Raw genomic sequence first — 21,530 nt, forward strand, 5'->3', positions numbered from 1 at the left:
GGGGTCGGGGGGGGGGCAGAATCCCATCTTTCGCCCCAGAAAATCTGGGCTTTGAAGAGCCAGAAGGGGCCTCGGAGGCCGCCTGCTCCCAGAGCCTCGCTTTACGGATGAGGACACCGAGGCCAGAGATGAAGCCTCTTCCAAAGTCCTGAAGGCAGGATGTGGCAGAGGCAGGATTTGAACCCAGACCCTCTGACAGCTCTCGGGCTCCTCAGCACTTCCCGGCCCGGAGGTCAGGGGCCTGAGGAAGGCAGGAAGGAGGGAAGGAGGCTGCTGCTGCCTCACAACAGACGAGGGGCGGGCGGTCAGGGTGGGCCAGAGGCCTCCTCCACGCATCACTTCTGGCCTCTCCCGGGAGGTTTCTTTCTTCAGGCTCTTTTTTGTGTGTGTGTGTGTTTGGGGGGGGCAGGAGTGGGCGAGGCCGAGGCTCCTTCAGGAAGTTGCAGTGAGAACTGTCTGGGCTCAGAAGGGCTCCACTTTGGGCCCCCCTCCCGGAGCTCCTCTGGGCTCTTGGGGTTCCCCTACAAAGGGGTTCTGCCGCCGACCCCTCCCTTCCCTGGCTGCCTTCCCAGGCCCCACCCACCACAGTCCCTCTCCTGCCTCCTAGTCTTTGTCCTGGCCGTGCCCCATACCGGGCATGCCCTCCCTCCTCCCCTCCACTCTACACAAGGCCCAGCTCAGGGGCTGCCCCTCAGAGGCCGCGGGGGTGCTGAGGGACACGACACGGCAGACCCCCAGGGGAGGGTGGAAGAAGGGGGGAACACGGTCTGGGGGGGCTGGAGTGGGCGCTGCTGCGTCCAGACCTCAGAGAAGGGTCCAAGCGCCCCCCCCGCCCCCCCGTGTCTGTGCCCTCCCCCTGCCGTCCGGCCGCCCTACCTCGCACTTGCCCCTCAGGCCGGTCTCCTGCAGCCGTGACCAGATGCTCTGGATGCGGCCGGCGTGCTCGGGGTGGCTGTTGGTGTTGCCGCACGTGCACTGGTGCTTCAGCATCAGCGTGTCGTACACGAGGCCTGCGGGGGGAGGCTCAGCGGGTCCCGAGGCTCGCTCTGCCCCCCCGTGCCCAGCTCCGGCCCCCCCGCTGCCCCTGGAACAAAGCCCAAAGGGCCCGGGGGGGCCTCGAGGCCGACCTCCTCCTCCAGGGAGCCCTCCCGCCTTCCTCAGATGTCCCAAGTGCCCATCGTGGTGTTCTGGGCCCGTCCCAGGCTCCCGGCCAGGGGGAGGCCCTCGGAGGGCAGGGCCCGGCACGTGTCCTGGATGCGGTCAGTCCCAGGGCCTGGCACGGACCGGGCGCTCCTGGGCATCTGCCTGACTGAATCCCTTTTCCAGGAAAGAGCCCAATCCCAGGGGAGAAGAGGCTACCCCTGGCTCTCCCTCTGGTGCCCGCCGTGGCACCCCCTGCGGTGCCCGCCCTGGGCCTGGTACCTGTCGTGAATCGGGGCTTGGCGGGCGGCTCCTGCACGGACATGGGGAAAGTGGCTGATGCGGGCGACGACTGCGCCCGGGACAGGGGCCGGTGGCCGCCGAACGACACGGGGATGCCGGCGGCCTCCATGGACGCCTGGTAGTTTCTCAGCTGATGGATGCGCTGCTGCTCGAGCAGGAGGGCTTGCTGCGGGCGGGAGGGAGGCCGGTCAGGCAGGGCCGCTGCCTTGGGGGGCTCTTGGGTGCCCCCGTTTTGAAGGAGGGGGGATGTGGGCGGGCCGGGACCGAGACGAGGGGCCTCCGTCGGCGGGCAGCCCCGGGGCTGAGGGGGGTCAGGAGCTGGGCGGGGGCTGGCCGCCCCCAGAGGGCCTGAGGCTGCCCACAGGAAATGGGGGCCTCGTGGGCCAAACCCTCCTCTGACAGAGGAGGAAACGGCCCAGAGAGGCCTGCGAGCCCCAGGCAGGAAGCTGGGATTCGCACTCAAGGCCTTGGACTCCATTCCTCCGTCCAGCCCCACAATGTGGCAGCAGCAGGACTCATTCCTTCAGCCCCGGAGAAAGGGGCGGCCAGGCTGGGCAGCCTCGAAGGACCCCCCGGCCTGCGGCTCTCGGCTGGAGCTCCCGGACAAATCCGGCATCGTTCTGCCTGACCGAGGACGGGGCCTGGTTCTGCCGAAGGGGCAGGTTCTACCAGGAAGGGGGGTCCGGTTCTGCCAGAGGGGCAGGTTCTGCTGGGGGGGTCGGGCAGCCCCCTGGGAGGCTCCCACCCGCAGGTCCCCGCACCTGGCGGAAGAGCAGCTCCTGCTCAGCCTGGCGCTGGCCCGGCTCGGCCTCATGGCCGGCCGCCTCGGCCTCCTCCCCGTCGCTCTCGATGGGCTCCTGCTTCACCTGGACGGCCTCCTTCTGGCCGCCTCCGCCGGGGAGCCGCTCGGGATAAGGCTCGTCCAGGAGCGCCTGGTGCTCCCGCAGCTCCTCCTCCGTCTCCTCGGGGTGGCTCTCGTGCTGGCGGGCCGGCTCGGCGGGTTTGGGGAGCATCTGCGGGCACCCCAGGACGTGAGGCCGGGCACGAGTCCTGCTCGTCCGGCACCGAGCGCCCCCCGTGAGGCCCGTTTGCTTTCAGATGGGCCAGGGGGGACCAGGGGCAGCGCGGCGTGCCGGCCCGGGTCCACTCTGGCCTTCGGCACATCCTAGCCGCATGACTCTGGCCGAGTCACCTAACCCGCGGCAGCCCTCTGAGCCGCCTCAGAGCCGACGTGGAGCCAGAAGGGCTGAGGCCGGGGGGCGGCGCCAAGTTCTGCCGGGCCAGAAAAGGTGCCCCAAACAGGGCGGGCACTCCGCATGCCTGCTGGCACCTTCCCGCAGGCCCTGCGCCGGTTTTCCCTCCCTTCTGCCCTGGGGAGGCCTCTGGCGAGAAGGCCGTGACGGGGGACCCCCAGGGCGCCCCCCGCTGCCCCCCTACCTTATTAAGGTGCATTTGGTGCTGCTGGAACTGCTGCTTGTGTTTCTCCAGGAACTGCTGGTGCTGCTGCTGGATGACGAGCTGCTGCAGGGCCTGCGTGCTCTGGGGCAGCGGCGCCGACTGCGTGCGGCCCAGGGGCCGGTGCTGCCGCAGCTTGTGGATGGAGGGCGACAGCCGGTCTGCGCCCACCAGGGACTGGGCGTGCAGGGGCAGCGCCCCGAGGCCTGAAAGACAGCGGCCCGCGGTGAGGAGCCCGGGGCCCGCCGCTGCCCCCCACGGGGGGCCTGGCGAGCGCCCAGAGAAGGCAGGAGTCTGGGGGCCGGAGAGGGCCAGCCTGCCCTGCCAGCCCGTCATGGCTGGGGACCTGAGCGCAGCCCCAGGGCCCCGGGGCCTCCCGCCACCCTCCGGAACCCCCAGAGATTGCTCTGGCTTGGCTTATCTGGAGGGCTGCGGCACCCAGGAGGGGGCCTCGGCATCTTGAACCCAGAACAGGTTCCCCCCGCAGGCGTGAAGGCTCGGGGTGTGATGGGGAAGAAAACAGCTCTGGTCACCGCACTGTGGCGGGGGGCCTACGGGGCTCCCCACAATCACCAGCTCTGCCCCCCAGGACGCCTCCCCCATTTCTCAGGGCTGCCGGACGGCCGGGAGCTGACCGGGGGCTGGCTGAGCCTGCCTAAGCGGACACGGCGGGGCCCGGTGCCAGGCTCCAGCACGTACAGATGCGGGCGGCGCTGCACCCAAGGCTGAGGAGACGCTTCCTCTGTGCCGGCGCCATCTGGCCTGGCACAGGGCTGCCAAGGATTCCAGGGGATGGCTGGCCGGGCACTCAGAGGGCCTAACGATGGGAGCCTGGGAAGGCCACTGGCTCAGGCGGGCACAAGTCAGCCTCCGTGGAGGGGGGAAGAAGCCTCCTCTCCCCGTTCTCTCTAAAGGTGAAGGCTGGAGGCAAGAGTGTGGCGGTGGGCTGGGAGCCGGTGGGAGGAGCCAGGAGTCCCGCCTCCCCCCACACCCTGCTGCCCGGTCCCGTGCCAAGCTGAATTATGAATGCCCGTCTGCCCTGGCAGGGAAGCCAGCTTTGCCGGGTGGTCCTGGGGACAGGGGCAAAGGCCTTGATGCCCACATTCAGGCTTCTGCTCAGCACAGGGGGGCGCCTTAGTTTGAGACTCCTGAGCCAATGGCATGCTCACTCGGCTCTCAGAGATGCCCGCTGTGGGTCTCTCCTGCCTGGTAGTGGCATGGAGGGAAAGCAGGAGTTTTTGTTCCTGGAAACGAGGTCCATGACAGGAAAAGGGCAGCGAGCAGCATCAGAATGGGAGAAGGAGATTCGGGCAATGGTGGGCATCAGATTGACCTGAATCAAAGTGCCCGGCTCCCAAACCAGCAACGACTTCAGGCCCAGAAGTCCCAACAGCCCACACCAAGGCAGAGGGCGTAGTAGCGATGTCTGTGTTGGTCAAAACCAGGCAGAGAATTCTCACCAAAGAAAACCCCATGATCTCTGAGCCAGATGATTCTCAAGGATGACAGATGGGCACCACACTGGCACTGTGCCACCCTCCCTGGCCAACAGCAGGGCCATGGAGGACTGAAACTAGGGCACAAGCAGGAAACAGCTGTGTCCCAAAAGGCACTACTCAGAGAAGCTGCTGCTTCTCCTCCTTTAGCCCATCAATTTAGAACAGAACCTGACCCTGGGATAGTGGCCCAAAGCCTCTGGTGGCCTCCCACTCCAGATTCCACAGCTCTCTCCCCAGATGCCCAAGTACAGCCACGGGCACGTGCAGCATCCTTATAAAGCTCTGGGTGGATACTCTCAGAGCTGGGAGGGGAAGACCCAGACCATGCTAGCCACGGGCACCTGCAGGGCGCATCCGACCTACTTCAAGACTGGAAATGCCAGTGGAGCATCCCCATATTCTCAGCTCCAAGCATTCTGCTTTTTCCTGACCCATCCAGCCTCCGCCACCCTCTGGATAACTCCTGCCCACAGCGACTCGTTCTGGGCTCCGGGAGCCAACAAAAGGAAGAAAATTCACTTCCTTCCTCCTTGGCATCAATCCTGAGTGCCAGGCCCAAGGCAGTAGGGCAGTGTGGGCCAAGCCCAGGATCCCAGAGCTAGGAAGGCTCTGAAGCTAGACAAGAACTCAGGTTTTTGTGGCTCCAGGGCTGGTGGGCACCATCCACTGTGCACCATATTTAGAAAAAGAACACAGGGAGAGAATGCCCGCCTGACGGTACCCAGAAGCTAGGGAGAGCTCTGTCTTCCTAAGTCCCCAGGCTCAGATGCTGCTGGCGCTGCTCCTTCAGGGCAGAAGCAAAATGGCAGGCGCTTCCCTGAGGCTTGGGGGGTCTAAAGGATGACCAGTCACCGGGCTTGAGATTTAGAGCAGGAATGACCCTGTGGACCATTTAGTCTAATGCTCCCATTTTGCAGATCAGGATAAGGAGCCTGTCAGGGGAACTTGCTCCAAATCACACAACTATGAAATGGTGTGAGTTGGATCCTGGCTGCTCCTGCTGACCCCCAGCCTTGTGCTCCTTCTACACACAGAGTAGGTACACTGGAAGGCAGAGTGACCCTTGTTATGTGGACACTCCAAGATGGACCTAGCATCAATCTTCATGAAGCTGCTTTTCTCCTTTGCCTCTCCAGAGCCTGGCATCATTCCTGGCATCCAGCAGGCATTCCTCGAGGGTTTGGTGACTTGATTGGTCCTGGCACATCCTGAACACTTTCAAATGGCAGGGCTTGGGACTAAGTGATGGTCGAGGATAGCCTGAAGGGCAGGGTTTGGGTCCGCTGCGCTCCAGCTAGCCCGTTTCCCAACAGATTCAGCCTAGTGGCTCTTTGGGCCCGGATAAGAGAAGGGGCCAGAAGGAAGGCCAGCCGCTGGCCTGGGATGGTAGGGCAGGAGCAGCTGTCCTATGATAGGCTGGACTCCAGGCCTCAGGCCTCTTCAAACAGATAATCTGTGACTGAGCAGAGCCCCCACAGGGCTCTGGGCTGACCTATGTAGAGATCTTCAGGAGCCAGGGTCAGGCCTGGGGCATGTAAAGATTTTCAGAGTTCTGTGAGGCAATGGGAAGCATCTACAGAGATTGCTCACATTTTATAGGAAGGGAAACTGAGGTAAGGAGTACTTATAGGATGTGGATAAGGGGTCATTTCAAAGCCAGGATTCACACCCAACTTTTCTGACTAGAAATCCACTGATGTCTCCTTCAAGCCATAAAAGTGGTCAAGGTCAGGGCCCCAAAGGGGTCTGTGCTTAGAGAGACCCCTTGACCTAAGGCAACCCCCTAACCTGATAGAGCCTGTTCTAGACATTGCCATAGGGTTCTGGGGGGCTCACGCTGAGCCTGTGGCTCATGAGAATGTGACTGTCCTGAGGGAAGATGAATGGGGACTGTAGGAAAGGCCTTCACAGGGTCACATGACGAAAGCCATGTTCACTCGCTGGTTCATTCACTCATTTGTTCATTTGTTCCCACATCCTAGAAAAGAGGTGCCAGGGCTGAGGGGCAGGACCCAGGAGATGCCCACCTCTGTGTCCAGACCCAGCAGAGAGCAAGCTGGGGGGAGAATGGACATCTAGAAAGTGAGAGGGGGAGACTGCTCTTTGCTAAAGGCCCACAGAGGCCTGCTGGCCCAACCCCCTCATTTCAGGTAGGAGGAAAAAAATGCCAGATAAAGCACCACTGACCATAGGCACTTAGGTAAGGAGACGGACAGGTCAGAATTAGAACCTAGTGACACGCGGCCTCCTCAAACAGGGGAGAACAGGAAATCAGGACACAGAGAAGTTTCCTTCTCCTGCAGCAGGACCCTTGGGGAATGGAACAAGTAAATGGAACACGGAGAGTCTTGAACTTGGAGTCACAAAGATCTGAATTCAAATCCTGACTCAGACACTAATCTACTATGGGACCCTGAACAAATCATTTCACCCACTTGGCCTCAGTTTCCTTATCAGTAAAAAGGGGATAACCACAGCGGCTGCCTCTCAGGGCTGTTGTGAGGATCTAAAGAGACAATCTACGTAAAGTACTCTGAGCTGTTATTAAGAGCATTACTTAACAAATCTTTTTCTAGTTATGCGATTTCTCCTATATATTAAACACCACAATGACAAAGGCCAAGCCCATAGTGGTATTAGAGTGGAAACCTCTGAGGCTGAGAGGGCTCCTCGGTCTTCTCTGTTCATGTGCAGCAAGTCTGGGGAGACAGCTGACCTCACGCAACAAGAGGGACTCAGGCCCACCTGGGGCGCCAAGACGGAACATTGGCCCACTGAGGTGCCAAGAGTGACTCAGGCCCACCTCGGGCGCCAAGACAGAGACCCGGCCCACCTGAGGTACTAAGAGGGACTCAGGCCCACCCGGGGCGTCAAGAGTTACTCAGGCCCACCTGGGGCGTCAAGAGGGACTCAGGCCCCTGGACTTAGTGGATGATGGCATCCCACGCACCTGTGACTAAGGGCGTTTGGGCGGCTGGCTGTTCTAGGAGTACCATGTGCTGCAGAAGGGGGTTGTGGGTGCTACTTCCGTCCCTGTCCAGTGCTGTGGCCGTAGTGCTCAAGTAGGGAGTGAGATGGGTGCTGGGAAAGAGGGAGATGCGCTGTTGGAGGGCTGGGATGGCAAGTCTCTCAGCTTCCTGCTGTCCAGACGTCCCCTGGGAGGGAGAGAGGAAGGGACGCTTGACAGGTTACTCACGTCAAGAGGGACATCACAGTTGGTTCTGGCCCCACACCCCTGGATCCAGTAGGCCTTACGCTAGAGGGGCCGGTGGCAGGCAGGCCGAGCGTGATGTTGGGCAGGGAAGGTGAGGTGTAAAGGGGCAGCTGCGTCACGGAGCCTTCACGGGTCACCAGTCGATGGGCCAGGTTAGTCTGAAAAGGAGACAACGGTCAGGCGTCAGATGTATAGCTGAACTAGAACCCAACCAATGACCTCCAAAGTGTGCTCAGGCCCCATGGGGAACAGTGGTGAAGGCCCCGAGATCCTCGGCACAGTGACCACATGATCACTCCTTGTCAATGACCAAATCTGCAGATGTCCCAGAAAGCCCCATTCAGGTCCCCAAAGCATGTGGGTTGGGTCCTACTCTACTCTGCCTAGAAGTCAAAATCTCCCCAATGCAGCAAGGACCCTGCCTTCACCTCCCCCAGAAAATCAAGGATCCCCCAAATCCTAAGAGCACTCTCCAGATTTCTGTAATGCTTCAGGGACCATAAAGCCCTTTAGTTTGATGTCTATTGATATCTAACATCCATTTAAGGCTCCCAGTAACCTGGTGAGGGAGGTTCTGTGGTGACCCACCAAATTTTACAGATGAGAAAACTGAGGCTGAGAATGGTTAAGTGAATTGCTAGGGGTCATCTAGCTGGTAAGTGACTGGGATGTGAATTGAGACCGAGATGGGAGTTGTCCTGTGTGGAGGCCCTTCCTGATACGGAGGCCCTCATACTCCCCCCGGAGCAGTGTCACCTGACTGAAGCCTCTCATTTTACAAAGGAGGATACTGAGGCCCAAGGACAGCCCTTTGGGGAAGTGCCTGGAAAAGGCCTGACTGGAACCCTGGAGGGCTCTGCTTCTTGTTTTCCTGTTGCCCCTCTTCTCATTCCTCTGAAAGGGCCAAACTCTTTCTTCCTTAGGCTCTACACAGGCTGATGCGGTCCCTTCTCTCATCCAAGTCAGGGGCTTCTGTGCGGCTGGGGGGTTTGGGGGGAACTTCCGACCTCTTCCCAGTGTGCAAGATGGAAGCCAATTCTCTGGAATGCCAGGATCCAAGGGTTTTGAAGAACAAGTATGTGGAGCCCAGGGAGCCATCCTGGTTCGGCATCCCCCAGGGCCATTGGTGAAGTGTTCTCAGCTGTCGATGCCAGTGGAGAAGGGCACTGCTCAGAGCCTGGGAGAATTCAGTGGGGGTAGCTGCCCCCCCATTGTCCTGGGGGGCTCTAAGCCAAATATGGAGAGGAGTCTCCTGGGTCCAGGATGGGGAGGAGCCACCAAGTAGAAGGCCCTCAGCCAGGAACTCAGTGGGGTGAGATACCATGAAGGCAGGTGCTGGCACTGGCAGCCACTGAATGGATCCATGTAGAGACAGTCAGTGTAGCTAAAGAAGTCCTTTATAAAAGACCTTCAGAAATCCACAATGGGAAGAAAAACGTAGTCCACCAGCCATGGTCATCTCAAGCGATTGCCCCATCGACCCCCAAGGTTCCTGATTGGCCAAATGCAGGCCATTTCCGAAGAGTAAGAACTGAGGAAGATCCTCTGCCCCTCCTCTGAGAGTTGTTTTAAACCTTCACCTTTGGGCTGTGATAATTAGATTAAGACTACACTGCCCATCTTTAGATTTAATCAACAAAGGTGAAAACATCTCCATTTTTGGGAGGTCTGTAACCCATGTGTACTAGAGTGAGTGACAAATCGACTGACTGCCCCCAGGCAGTCGTAAGAGAAGTGTCTGTTGTGATTGGACACGCAAACTAGGAGGGAGGCACAGGAAGTGGTGCATAAGTGACCCCTTTAAAAAGAGAGAGTGGAGCGAGTCTTCTAGAGGAGCTCTTCTGGTTCGTGAAGGAGTGCTGGCTGGGCCCCTGAGACCTTGGTGAGACCATTCTTAAATCTTCCTTCGGAATTCCATGTGGTGAGTTTAAAGACTGAATCTTCCTGAACTTCTCTTAAGAAAATTCTTTTTAATAGAGACTCTGTGACTGAAACTTTTGCTTCATTCACCTCTGGCCCCCTTCCCCCCCCCGCCCCCCCAGCCCTCCAGGCCTCTGGCCCTCTGACTCTCAGCTTGGGTTAATTAGATCTACCTGGATTAATTAGGGGATTGTAGCAATTTACCTACAGTGTTAGATTCTTATTTCTTTATTTCTTCTTCCTCTTCTCAATTGTAAGTAAATGTCCATAAAAGTCAATTTTGACTTGAGGTTATTCCTTAATTGGGGATTTTCCCCCTGGTGACCAATCTTTAATATGTTCCACCCAAAACCCCTTTATCCCCCCTTACAGGGCTCAGAACAAATACTAAGCATCGGCTCCCAGGCAGAAGAGCGGAAAGGGCGAGCCCACTGGGGTTAAGTGACTTGCCCAGGGTCACCCGGCCAGAATACGGCCCAGTACCTCCTGGCTCTTTCACGGAGCCACCCAGTGTCCACGAGAGTGGTGCTAAAGATGCTGGAGACCCTGCCTGAGCCTTTCTCAAGCATTCCTGTGCCGCAGGGCAGGCGCACAAACTCCGGGGCTCAGCACGTGGGTTCTGAGTCTGCTAGACGGTGATGGGCCTGAGGGTGGGAGCCCCCTTTCTCATGACAAGTATCCCCGTGGGATGATGTGGGAGGCCTGACCTGGGGGGACGGGAGTAAGGCCCCTCTTCTGCCTCTCTGCATCTCTTCTTCCTCTGCGGCTCTCTGAGGAGAGGTGAGGAAGGGCCTGCCATGCCGGTGGGGAAGGCAGCTTCCTAGACAGAAGGTTCTGCTGACAGGAAAGCGTGTCCCAAATGTGTGGGACTCCCGTCATGGGGGGGCACGACTCGTTTGGGGAGGCAGCCATCCGAGGGGAACCTGCGAAGCCCTCATTCCTCAGAGGAGCCGGAAAGAGATTCGTCTGAGGAGGGAGGAGCGAGGCCAGGCCTGAGCTCGGAGGCTGCTCAGTGACGGGGAAAAGAGAACCAAACTGGCCTCCAAGGCCTGGCCATGCCAGCCACATGCCGCCCATGTGTCCTTAGGTGAGTGACATGACCTTGGGCCTCAGTTTCCTCAGCTGTAAATTGGGTGCCATGGTCAGAGGGCCTTCTTCCCTCTCACCAAGAGCAGAGCCCCACCTGCCCTTTCGAGTGTGATCTTACCACGGCCTGGCTGCCCCCCCGAGACACCCAGCGAGGGACACAAACCTCCGCCTGGATGCTGGCCACGGAGCTGGCGATGCCGTTCTCGGTGCTGACGTTGTTGGAGCTGTTGTTGGGGGAGCTGGGCCCGGAGCCGGGGGCGCTGCTGCACGCGGAATCTGGGGACAGAGCACAAGCATTAGATGCCCCAAGGCCGGCCTCCCCAGCGCCAGGCACTCCCCGCTGCCATCTGCCAATGCTGGGGGCAACAGGCACAGGAGAGCATCTCTGTCACCTGGGGGAACCTATCAGCCCTGTGCATGCGCACACACACACGCATGTGCACACATGTACATGCACACACATGAGCACGCACAGTCTTCACCATACAAACACTTCCTCTGACCGCTGGGCCCCACCCCCAGACGCGCTCCTAAGTTGGGGTTCCTAAGCAGGAACAGTGGACAGAGCAGCCCCCCACGCCCGGCTGGCGTGTTTCTCAGCATTCAGGGCCTTTAAAGGGCCCATGGCTCATGGAAGAAAGGCCTTCTGGGCCCAGGGTTGGGGCAGAGGAACGAAGGCGTCCCACCGAAAGCCGAAGAAGCTTCTTGGGCAGCAGAGAGGGGGAGGGGCCTCGGGGCTCTCTGGGGCCACGAAGACTTAGAAATCAAGGGGGGCCCCTCGAAGGACGATGGCTGAAGCGCCGTGGCATGGATTGTGCTGGGGTGTTAAACAGCAGCCGGGCCCGGAGAAGGAGGTCTGGGCTCGGACCCTTCCCGGCCAGCCTCCTGCCTCCATACTGACAGAGGACGCAGCTGCTCGGAGGCCGGGCGGCCTGGGCTCACCGGACTGAGCCACACTCCCGGCAGAGGAGGGTTCTGGGAGGTTCAGCACCGCTTCCAGCCGCCCTTTCTCTCATCCCATCTGAAGCGGCCGTCATTCCGGAGCCCCCGAGGCCACCTGGGAGCCGTGGCCGTGTGCCGTGGCTGACCAGCGCCCGGCGGGGAGAGACGGGCTCCTCTGGCCTCCAAGATGGGGGGCCTCCTCAGCCCCCCGAGCCTGGGAGTCTTCCGGCCGGCTTCTGGAAGCTCCTGCTGCCACTCCCCAAGGCCAGGCCATGCCGACAGACTGCGCCGTGTGCACAGGTCGGGGACTGAGCTGGGACGGTGCCTTCGCTGGTGTGGGGGAGCCCCCAACCTAGCCTGGCTCCCCTCCACAGGTCGCGAGTCTCAGGAGGGCTGCCCAGAGCCCAGGGGGCGGTCAGAGGTGTCACAGGCAAGACTCGAATCCAGGCCACCCCGGCTCTCTCCACACGGGTCCCCCTGTTGGCCCCTCCTTCCAAATCAGCCACAATTCAGCTTGGCCCACGCGGAAGCTGCCCCCAGCCCCAGGCCGCCCTTTGCACCCACACCTCGCTGGAGGGGCCGTGTAGCAACGAGTCTCGCTGGGGGTCTCCCCGCCATGGGTCTTCGTGCCTCCAGGCCAGGCTGCGGCGGCTCTCGATGCCCCCGTATCTCCCCCTCCTTATCCAGTCCAAAGCAGAATCAGGGTCCCAGGCTGTTCTCGCAGTCACCACGGGGCCTGGGATTCCCCTCGGCCTTCGAGGCCCTGCTGCCTCCCCTGCCATCTTGAAGAGTGTCCTGCTCTTCCTCTCTCCGGGGTCTCTTCTCAAATGCTTCCTGGTGGTCCCAGCCTCCTCTGGATGATCCTGGCCACAAGCAAGGCCCTCAGGGCAGGCTGGCAGCTACAGGCCGGCTGCCTCCGGATCATTTCCCTTCTCTCTTCAAATACGAGCCTCCCTCCTCTGGGACCAGGCCCAGCGGGTCTTGCTCCGCCTGGTGGTGCCCGAGCCCAAGGCCACCTGGACAACAGCCTTGGCTGTCAGTCTGGCCTCAGAGGCACCGGAGCTTCGGGCTTCTGCGGCCCCCATCTCAGCCTTACCACAAGAGGCCAGTTCTCCTCGGACTCAGGGCTGACCTCTGAGGCCGTCTTGTCCCAACGGAGGTCTGGGGAGGTGAAGGGTTGGGATTTGAACACGGATCCTCTGAGTCCAGGCACTGGGGAATCCGCCTGCTCAAAAGCATGTGTAGCAGAAGCTTCCCTAAGATAGATGGGGCTGGACGGACTCTGGCCGTGTGGCCACGAGCCACGGCTCCTTGCCTATGCTTGGGCCACAGGGATGCGCCACAGACAGGGCTCCCTGAGAACCCTCTGCGGTGGGGCGAGCTCCCGAGAGCTCCCGGCTGCCCCCAAACCCTGAGTCCCCTGAGAATGGCTCCCACCAGTGGCACACACCTGGCGTGGCGCCCCCTGCACGCACCAAGGAAATGGGAGAAGCACCGGGTGGTCACAGCAACACCCCAGGAACCCCGCGCTGCCCTTCTGACACCGTCCTCAGGCCAGCCACTGAAATCATGGAAGCTGACGGGAGGAAGCCTGTGGGGGCCTGCTGGTGCAGGGGGGCAGGCCCGCCTGGCTCTGGGCCTTCCCTGTGCTTCCATCCCACAGCCTATAGGTGGTACCCTGCACCAGGACATCCAGCTGCCAGGCCTAGGGCTGGAGGCCTAGAGAGAGGGGTCTAGAGAGAGGGGCCTAGAGAGAGAGGCCTAGAGAGAGAGGCCTGGAGAGAGAGGCCTAGAGAGAGAGGCCTGGAGAGAGAGGCCTAGAGAGAGAGGCCTGGAGAGAGAGGGGCCTAGGGAGAGAGGCCTAGAGAGAGAGGCCTGGAGAGAGAGGCCTAGGGAGAGAGGCCTGGAGAGAGAGGCCTAGGGAGAGAGGCCTGGAGAGAGGGGCCTAGAGAGAGAGACCTGGAGAGAGAGGCCTAGGGAGAGAGGCCTGGAGAGAGGGGCCTAGAGAGAGGGGCTTAGGGAGAGGGGCCTAGGGAGAGAGGCCTAGAGAGAGAGAGGCCTAGAGAGAGAGGCCTAGAGAGAGAGGCCTAGAGAGAGAGGCCTAGAGAGAGAGGCCTGGAGAGAGAGGGGCCTAGGGAGAGAGGCCTAGAGAGAGAGGCCTGGAGAGAGAGGCCTAGGGAGAGAGGCCTGGAGAGAGAGGCCTAGGGAGAGAGGCCTGGAGAGAGGGGCCTAGAGAGAGAGACCTGGAGAGAGAGGCCTAGGGAGAGAGGCCTGGAGAGAGGGGCCTAGAGAGAGAGGCCTGGAGAGAGAGGCCTAGGGAGAGAGGCCTGGAGAGAGGGGCCTAGAGAGAGGGGCTTAGGGAGAGGGGCCTAGGGAGAGAGGCCTAGAGAGAGAGAGGCCTAGAGAGAGAGGCCTAGAGAGAGAGGCCTAGAGAGAGAGAGGCCTAGGGAGAGAGGCCTAGAGAGAGAGAGGCCTAGAGAGAGAGGCCTAGGGAGAGAGGCCTAGAGAGAGAGAGGCCTAGGGAGAGGGGCCTAGGGAGCCAGGCTAGGGAGCCAGGCTAGGGCGCCTCAGGGTGGCCCTCATGAAGGCCTTTGGGTCACAGGGCCAGAGACAGCCCCAGAAGGCTCAGGCACCTACAGGTCTGAGGGACTTTCTCTGGATCCCCCAGTGGATCCATCCAGGCACCCTCCACATCTGGCTGCCCAACAGGAAGTCCAGCCCAGCCTTGACTCGGCTTTGCTTCTCCAGGGAGCCTGGAGGCAGGAACCTGTCCCTGTGTGGGGTCCCCTGGCCCTTGGGGGGAGAAGCCTGGCCACCTCTCCCCACCTTCCTCCTAGACGGCCAAAGGCACGTGCTAAGATGCGGCCGGCGGGAGCCTAGACAGGGTGGAGAGAGAAAAAGGGGCAACGACGGCCTCCTGCAGGAAGCCCTCCTGGGAGAGCGGCGACTCCTTCTCACGTACCTGTGACATCCAATGGACGCTTTTTAAGAGCGGTCACCACTGGGCCGTCTTTCCTGCGGAGGAGGGGGCTGCTCCGTCTCTCGGCCACTTTCTGCTTTAGCCGGGACCGTAATTTCAGGTTGGGTTCAGAGGCTGCACGGAAAGGAGACGTCGTTACGGCCAGGAAAACACAGGGGCGACAGCCTCTCGCTGGCAGCCCGGAAGGAAAGCCGAGGCGCAGGACGGGGGACACATGGACACAGCCGGCCGTGGTCTTTGGCCCCCCAGAGTCCTGGCTGACCGCCAGACTGGCCGGAGGCCGGCCTCAGCACGTGCTCACCACTACAGCCCGTTCACATCCTCAGGGCCGAGGCAGACGCCACACTGAGGGACTCCAGGATGGAGCCGGCCGTGGCCGTTCTGCCCCTCGCTGGGCCCGCGAGCCTCAGTGTCCTGGCCTGTAAAATGGCAGGTGGCCAGCCAGGGTGGACTCTAGGATCCTCTCTGGGCCACAGAAATGGCAGGTGTTTGGAGTCAAAAGCCCCAGGCTCGAACCCAGGTCAGGAAGGCCATTTCCCTTCGACGGGCCTCAGTTTACTTACCTGGGAAAAGGACTGAGCTAGATCAGATTATCTAAGATTTTGCCTTAAACTCCCAGCCCGGCCCAACACAGGCTCTGGACCGACGGCGGAACAGGCCCGTCTGCCTCTGGCTGCAGGAACTTCCTGCTTTGGGAGGCGCCTGAGGCCGAGCCGGGGAGCCGAGCCTTGACTCGTGCCACCTTGGCTGGGCTGCCTGGCCCAGAAGTTTGCCCTCCTGCCCCGTCCCGGACAGACTCTCCACTGGGCTCAGACAGAGAAAGCCCTGCGAGGTGGCGCCATGGGTGGAGCACCAGGCCTAGAGGAGCCGTGTTCAAATTTGACCTCAGGCACTTTGTCATGAGCTGTATGACCCTGGGCAAGTCACAAGCCCAGTTTGCCTCAGTGTCCTCCTCCGTAGACTGAGCCAGAGAAGGAAAAGGCAAACCCGTCCGGTGTCTGCCAAGAAAACCCCAAATGAGTCAAACACGACTGACCAAGAATGAGGAGCCAGCAAGGCGGAGGCACGCGAAGGTTTCCCTCAAAGGGGAAGCCCAGCCTTTCGGGGCCCCGGGGGGACAGACGGGGGACAGAATGCTGGGGGGCCACGTGGGGCCTCCCCTCCTCTCACAGAGGGGGCAGGGTGACGGTCCGCGTCCTGGCCCAGCTTCCGCCCTGCCTCACTCAGGCCGGTGGCGGTCTCTGGCCGCTCTCCGGCCGCCGGAAGCTCTTGGAGTCCCCCGACGTCTCCTCTGGCAGCGCCGATCCAGGCACCGTCAAACCCAACATGGGCTCCATCCCGATCTGGTCGGCTCAGGTGGGCCACATCTGAAGCCCCTCTGGGTGAATACCGAGGAACAGGCCGGGGAGTAACGGCAGCCGGCAGCCCAGGCCTCCGGCCATTCCTCCGGCCACTCAGGGATTGGCCCACCCTGACCCGGGAGCTGCTGCCCTTAACAGGAGACCCGAACGTGGCCCTGAAGGCCCTCCCAGCTCTGAGGTCCCGTTAAGCCTCCCCTTCTGGCCTTCCCTCGGGGCCCCTCCGGCCTAGAGCTCGGGAGCTCCTCGTCTGCCTCCTCCTGGCCCCCAGCCTCGCCTTCAGCCCCCCTTCTGTCCCCTCCTCCCGAGGGCTCCCCCCGGCCGGACGTTCCCTTCCGTGTCCCCGGAGGCGCCTCGTCTGCTGGGAGCCCATGAAGAGCAGGGCTGGGCCTCGGCCTCTCTCTGCCATCGCAGGGCCTGGCACGCAGCTGGCACTCAATGGGTGCTTCGTGAGGGACCAACGGACGGGCCCGTCACGCCGTCGCCCCTCTTCCTCCGGGAAGGCCTCGGCACGCTTCCCTTCATCTTTCCTGCTCTGGGCCATGTCAGGCTCTTCTCCGTCGTGGAGGCTCAAGTCCTCGAGGCCGTCCCCGCGCCCCCGGCACCCCCTCTGGCGGCTGGCGCCCTCTCCCTTCTGGGCACAGCCTGGCAGGCTCGGCCCGAGCCGCCCTGGAAATGGACCTGAGTGGGCAGTCCCGGCCTCTCTGGGACCAAAGGCCAGCTTGGCTCCTGCCAGAGGGAACTGGACGTCCGGAGGGCAGCCAGAGAGGGAGGGCCCCGGGCTGGACTGTGGCTGGAAGAGCGCCGGCCCTTCCGGATTCTCCCGTCCCGATTCCTGCCTGGCCACGTCGTGGGGACTCGGACTGACCCTCCGGCCCAGGCGGCTCGTTTCTAGGCCTCGGGCCGCGGCGTGCACAGACCTAGGCACCGCCAGGGGCTCTCCCCGGGGCAGGCGGCCCTGCGGGTCTGCCTCGGCCAGCGCCTGCTGCCGGCCGTCTCTCTCTGGGTCTTCCCAGCCGCAGGACCGAAGCCCCTCGAGGCCAGCGGCGGCTCAGATGGGGTGTGCCCAGGGGGCCGCCATATCCCACGTGAGTCCGGCCCGGCTGTGGTCAGTGCGAGGCGCCTCCCACCGTCATTCGTCTGTGAACTCACCGGCGGAGCAGCCGAGACAGCCATGCTTGGGACGCACCCAGAAATCACGGCGTTCTGCCCATTTTACAGACGGGGGCCCAAGGCCCGGACCGGTTCCCGGGGCAGCAGCGCCCGCCTGAGACCACCCGCCATCTCACAGACGAGGCTCTCCGGATGGCCGGCGGGGGAGCCAGGGTCAAGCCTGGACCGTCCCGGCGTCCGGGACTGGCTGCCGCCTCCCCACCGTCTTCCTAGACTGCAGAAGATGGATCCTGGCGTCCAGCGAGAGGAGCCGCCCTGCCGGCGCTTCTGTGACCACCTGCTGCGGGGTGGGGGGGGGGTCCTCCGCCGGACGGCCCCCCGAGACCGTCAGGAGACAAAGGCCGCCTCCCCCGTGTCCCCTGCGCAGCTTGGGGGGCGGCGACCCTCCGCTCTGCTCTGCCGGGGACGGCCTCCGAGGCCCAGAAAAGAGCCGCTGCTGGACAAATGACCGGCGGGCGCCTGTTCTGCCTAGGCCACAGAAGGAGGCAGCGCGCTCTGCCGTGAAGACTTGACCTCCGTGCCAGCCCGCCCGGCCTCCAAGCTTCTGCTCGAGGGTGCCGGACCAGGAAGTGCTCCTTCCCAGCAATTCTGCCACAAAAACTACACGGAGCCCCTGGAGTCCCCGTGGCCATGCGGAGGCTGAGCCTCACCCACAAACAGGCCCGGGCGCCCCGAGGGACGACTCCTCCTCAAGGGACCCTCTCGGCGCTCTGCCTCTTTGGCCTCCAGTGCCGGGACCACAAGCCGGACGCAGGAGCCGTTGGACTTTGGCGAAGGTTGCTGAGCTCCGGCTGCGTCCGGCCTCTGCTCTCGAGGGGCCTCCGTTCCCCATTCAGTTGTCCAAAGTCTGACAAAGTGTGGCCCAGGGCAGCGCCACAGCCTCCCTGCCTGTGCGGGCTTCCCCCGAAGGTTCGGTCTCTGCCCTCTGAGGGGAGGGGGCTATCTTGGGGAGCCAGGGCACACCGTGCTGCCCCCGCGGCTTCCTCTCGAACCCTCCCCCTCCTCTGGCTTCCTGGAGCCCAACCTGTGTACCTGATCCACTGCCAGAGAGCGCCATCTCTGCCCCCACCGCCGTCCCGCAAGGAGAGACTCGGTCACCTCCCATCCGGGCTTTGGCAGCATCTCTGGCCTCCCTGCCTTGAGGGACTCTGGGCCCAGAGTCAGCCACTTCACAGCCGTGAGACCCTGGGCAAGTCACGCCACCCTGTGTCTCCCCATCCATAAGATGCCCAGCAGCCCTGCCCAGGGAACCCCCAAAGGGGGCACAGAGAGTTAGAGGATGAAGTGATGGCCCCCACCTCAGGGCTCTCCTGTGAGTTTTCTGAATCTCAAATCTGACCCCAAAACAGCACGGCTCCCCATTGCCCTTGGCCATGCCAGCCGTGGGGGGAAGGCCCAACCTCTGAGCCAGACCCTGGGGGAGACCCAGGAGGGCGCAATCTGGCCCCAGATGCATCCTGACTGTGTGACCCTGGGCGAGTCCCTTAACCTCAAACACCCAGCTCTGAGTGCACTGCTGCCCTGGAGCCAGAGCGAGAGCCTAAGGCAGAAGGAAAGGAACAAAAAAAAGGATCGACTTCCCCGAATCTCATCAACCAGAGTCACCCCCGAGTCACTGCCCCTCGCACTGAGTGGAGCCCTGACAGGAGCCGAGGCACACACGGGGAGGCTGGAGATGAAAGGCTGGGTTTGGTGACGAATGAAGGGGATAAGACCCGAGCCTGGGGATAAGGAAGCTCTGATTTTAAATCCAGCCTCGACAGTAACCAGACTTCCAAGCAACATGACCCTGGCCAAGTCACTCTTTGCCTCAGTTTCCTCATCTGTAAATAAGGACAATAAGAGCTGCGACCTCCCAAGGCTGCTGGGAGGACAGAAGGAGATCATCATCCGCCGCTTGGCACCACACACAGTAAATGCTCCATAAATGTTAGCAATAATCAGTCTAGAAGGGAGGTGGGAGCTAGCTTGGGAAGGGCCTCCAGGGGCAGGAAGAGCAGTCTGGGCTCCTCCTGGGGGGGAAGGAACTGGGTTGGAGCTGGGCTTTGGGGCTGATGTTGCCCCGCGGGGAGGCCCAAACCCTTTCCGGACTGTCCCAAGAGGGCATGGAGAATGCAGACAGAGGCCGGAGGCCACGCATCTCCCGGAAGAGGAAGAGCCGGGAACCGAGTCCATAGAGGGGGAGAGGAGTGCGCCGCGCTGCGCCACTCCCCTCAGTCTGAGCGGGACGAGAGGGCGAGAGCCGGGTGCAGCCGGGAGCCAGACAGGCGGCGAGCAGCGACCCAAGCCTAGAGGAGGCCGGAAGGGCGCCATTGTGAAAACGCTGTCCTCGGCCCGGGGAGCAGAGCAAAGGAGGCAGCTCCTGAGGGGGCGAAGGATGAGCATCCCAGAATATGCGCCGCGTCTTTCCTCCGTATTTGACCCCGTTTCCTATACAGTGAAACAAACCAAGACGAGCCTACCTGGATGTGCGCACGTGCATCCACGCACGTGTTCTCTCTACCACACAGGATCACATGGAAGCCGGCTCCCCGAATCCCCCAGAATCCTCTCTTTCAGCACATCCAGGTGTCTCCATCGCCTGAGAGGCTGAGTGACGGGTGCCTGCGGCAGGGTGTCCCGAGGCCAAAGCTGTCCTCCACACACATGCAAGCAGACCAGGGCCGGGTTCGGCGGCAAAGCCAGTCTCCCCCGGGGAAACCCTCAAACCGAGTGAGATGTGTACAAAACGACCAGGACAACGGGGCGGCGGCGGATCTAGGGTTCGAGACAGAGGACGCTGAGGAGACAGCTTGTCTGGGCTCTCGTTCTGTTCTTGGAAGCCCCCCTCAATCTTCTGTTGTGTTGGCTGTCTGGGAGAATGACATCCAAACAAGCGGGAGCCACCGGCTCTGTCTGGGCTCAGCACTGGGCTGGGAGCCCCCCCACCCTGAAGCCAAGGGGCAACGGGAGCAGGGACAGAGGGAAGAAGGAAGACCTCTGAGCCACAGACCAGGGGACGGAACGAGGACAAGATGGCCGAGTCCAACACACTCCAAGGAAAGGGGCTGCACCTGAGGCCTATCTAACTTCCGGCCCACGGTGAGGCTAGCAGATGTGGGGAACAGAGGAGCATCCCAGGCTGCCCCGGACACAGGCGGACCTGCCATTGGCTAGAAGTGACCATAGCCTTGTTGCACCCAAAGATAGGGCCCAGAACAGTGGAGTTTCGATTCCGCCTGAGACCCTTCTTAGCCATGTGGCTGTGGGTGAGTCACACCCCATTTGCCTCAGTTTCCTCATCTAGCCACAGAATGAAGGAGCAGGTCCAGAGGGCCTCCAAGAACCTGCATTCAAAGCCAACAACTGGGCTGAAGATTTGTGGCTAATGCAAACGTGGAAGGACGCGCTGATGGCGATCGGTGCCCATTGGACAGTGGAGTCTGTCCACGTCAGTGAAGATCCACGGAAAGGCCTTGCTTGGGGCCCCAAAGTAGGGCGATGGGAAGAAGCCACCGTGGCTGTGATTCTCGCTGCTCCACAGGGTTAGAATGGGGAAGAAGCACTTCTCCCACCGAAGAGGACCCAGCCGAGACCCAGGCCAGTGGCATCCGTGGCAAAGATGAAGAAAATGGCACGTGAGAAGAACTGTGAGCCTCCGCCTCGGAACCCCCCCAAAGGAAGACATGCTGGAGAGACTTCAGAAAATGGCCTGGGGGGGGGGTGCAGGAGTGGTCGCCTGCTCCAGCCACAGGACAAAGGAAGGAGCCGCACAGAGCCACAGTCACAAGGACAGCATGAAGACGGACAACTCTGAAAGGCTGGAGAACTCTGTGTGGCGCAGGGGCTGGCGGTGACTCCTGGGGAGTTCTCAGAAAACAGGCCGTGCAAATGGGCTCCCGGAGCACCCAGGCAGACGGGTTAGCGACGCGGCCAGGGAGGAATCTGGCCTGCTTGAGGACACGTTTGGCTTTCTCGGTTGGAAAACAGAAGGGGGATCTCCATTTTGATTTTTAAAGATTCAATTAAATGCGAGCTGAAGTAGAGGAAAGAGGGCTGGCTGGCCCCGGGCGGCTGATATAGGGGAACCCAAACCCCAGGTGCCATGGTGGGGCTGGGGGTGGCCATTGTGGCCTGCAAGGTTTGGGAATACCTTGACTTCCAACCTCCTGGGCCATCCCCAAAGGTTGTTCCCTTAAGTGACAGAACAGAAGGGGGTATCCGGACAAGGTAGGCCTCAGCCCAGCTCCCCAGAGCTGGTCGGCCCATGGGTGCCTGCAGCATTATTCAGTTTGGGGAACGAGCTTTACGGGGGCTGCTGACTTAAGACGGGATATGCTCGATGGGATAGCGTGCAAGCACCTGGGTGCTGGAGCCTGGAGACAAGGCTGGATCCAAGGCAGTGAGAAGGGGGGTGGGAAGGGGTGCCGGGTGGACCTGGGGAAAGGCCTGCAGCATTTCTGGGTGTCTCCAGAGGG

The 21,530-nt window shown here is 61.7% G+C and overlaps 1 protein-coding gene across 1 annotated transcript in view; it reads right to left on the reverse strand.

Annotated features, from left to right (window-relative positions):
- The window catches only part of HDAC4 (histone deacetylase 4), a 92,707-nt gene that overhangs the window by 26,941 nt on the left and 44,236 nt on the right, over positions 1-21,530 (reverse strand). Inside the window, exons 10-18 of the mRNA XM_044675696.1 lie at positions 14,525-14,656; positions 10,784-10,896; positions 7,653-7,769; positions 7,348-7,552; positions 6,186-6,200; positions 2,881-3,104; positions 2,205-2,456; positions 1,423-1,609; positions 877-1,010 (exon numbers count right to left, since the gene is read on the reverse strand). Coding sequence (XP_044531631.1) covers positions 877-1,010; positions 1,423-1,609; positions 2,205-2,456; positions 2,881-3,104; positions 6,186-6,200; positions 7,348-7,552; positions 7,653-7,769; positions 10,784-10,896; positions 14,525-14,656 — 1,379 coding nt within the window. The remainder of the gene's footprint in view (positions 1-876; positions 1,011-1,422; positions 1,610-2,204; positions 2,457-2,880; positions 3,105-6,185; positions 6,201-7,347; positions 7,553-7,652; positions 7,770-10,783; positions 10,897-14,524; positions 14,657-21,530) is intronic.

Source organism: Gracilinanus agilis, chromosome 4 (genome assembly GCF_016433145.1).
Source record: "Gracilinanus agilis isolate LMUSP501 chromosome 4, AgileGrace, whole genome shotgun sequence".
NCBI lineage: Eukaryota > Metazoa > Chordata > Mammalia > Didelphimorphia > Didelphidae > Gracilinanus > Gracilinanus agilis.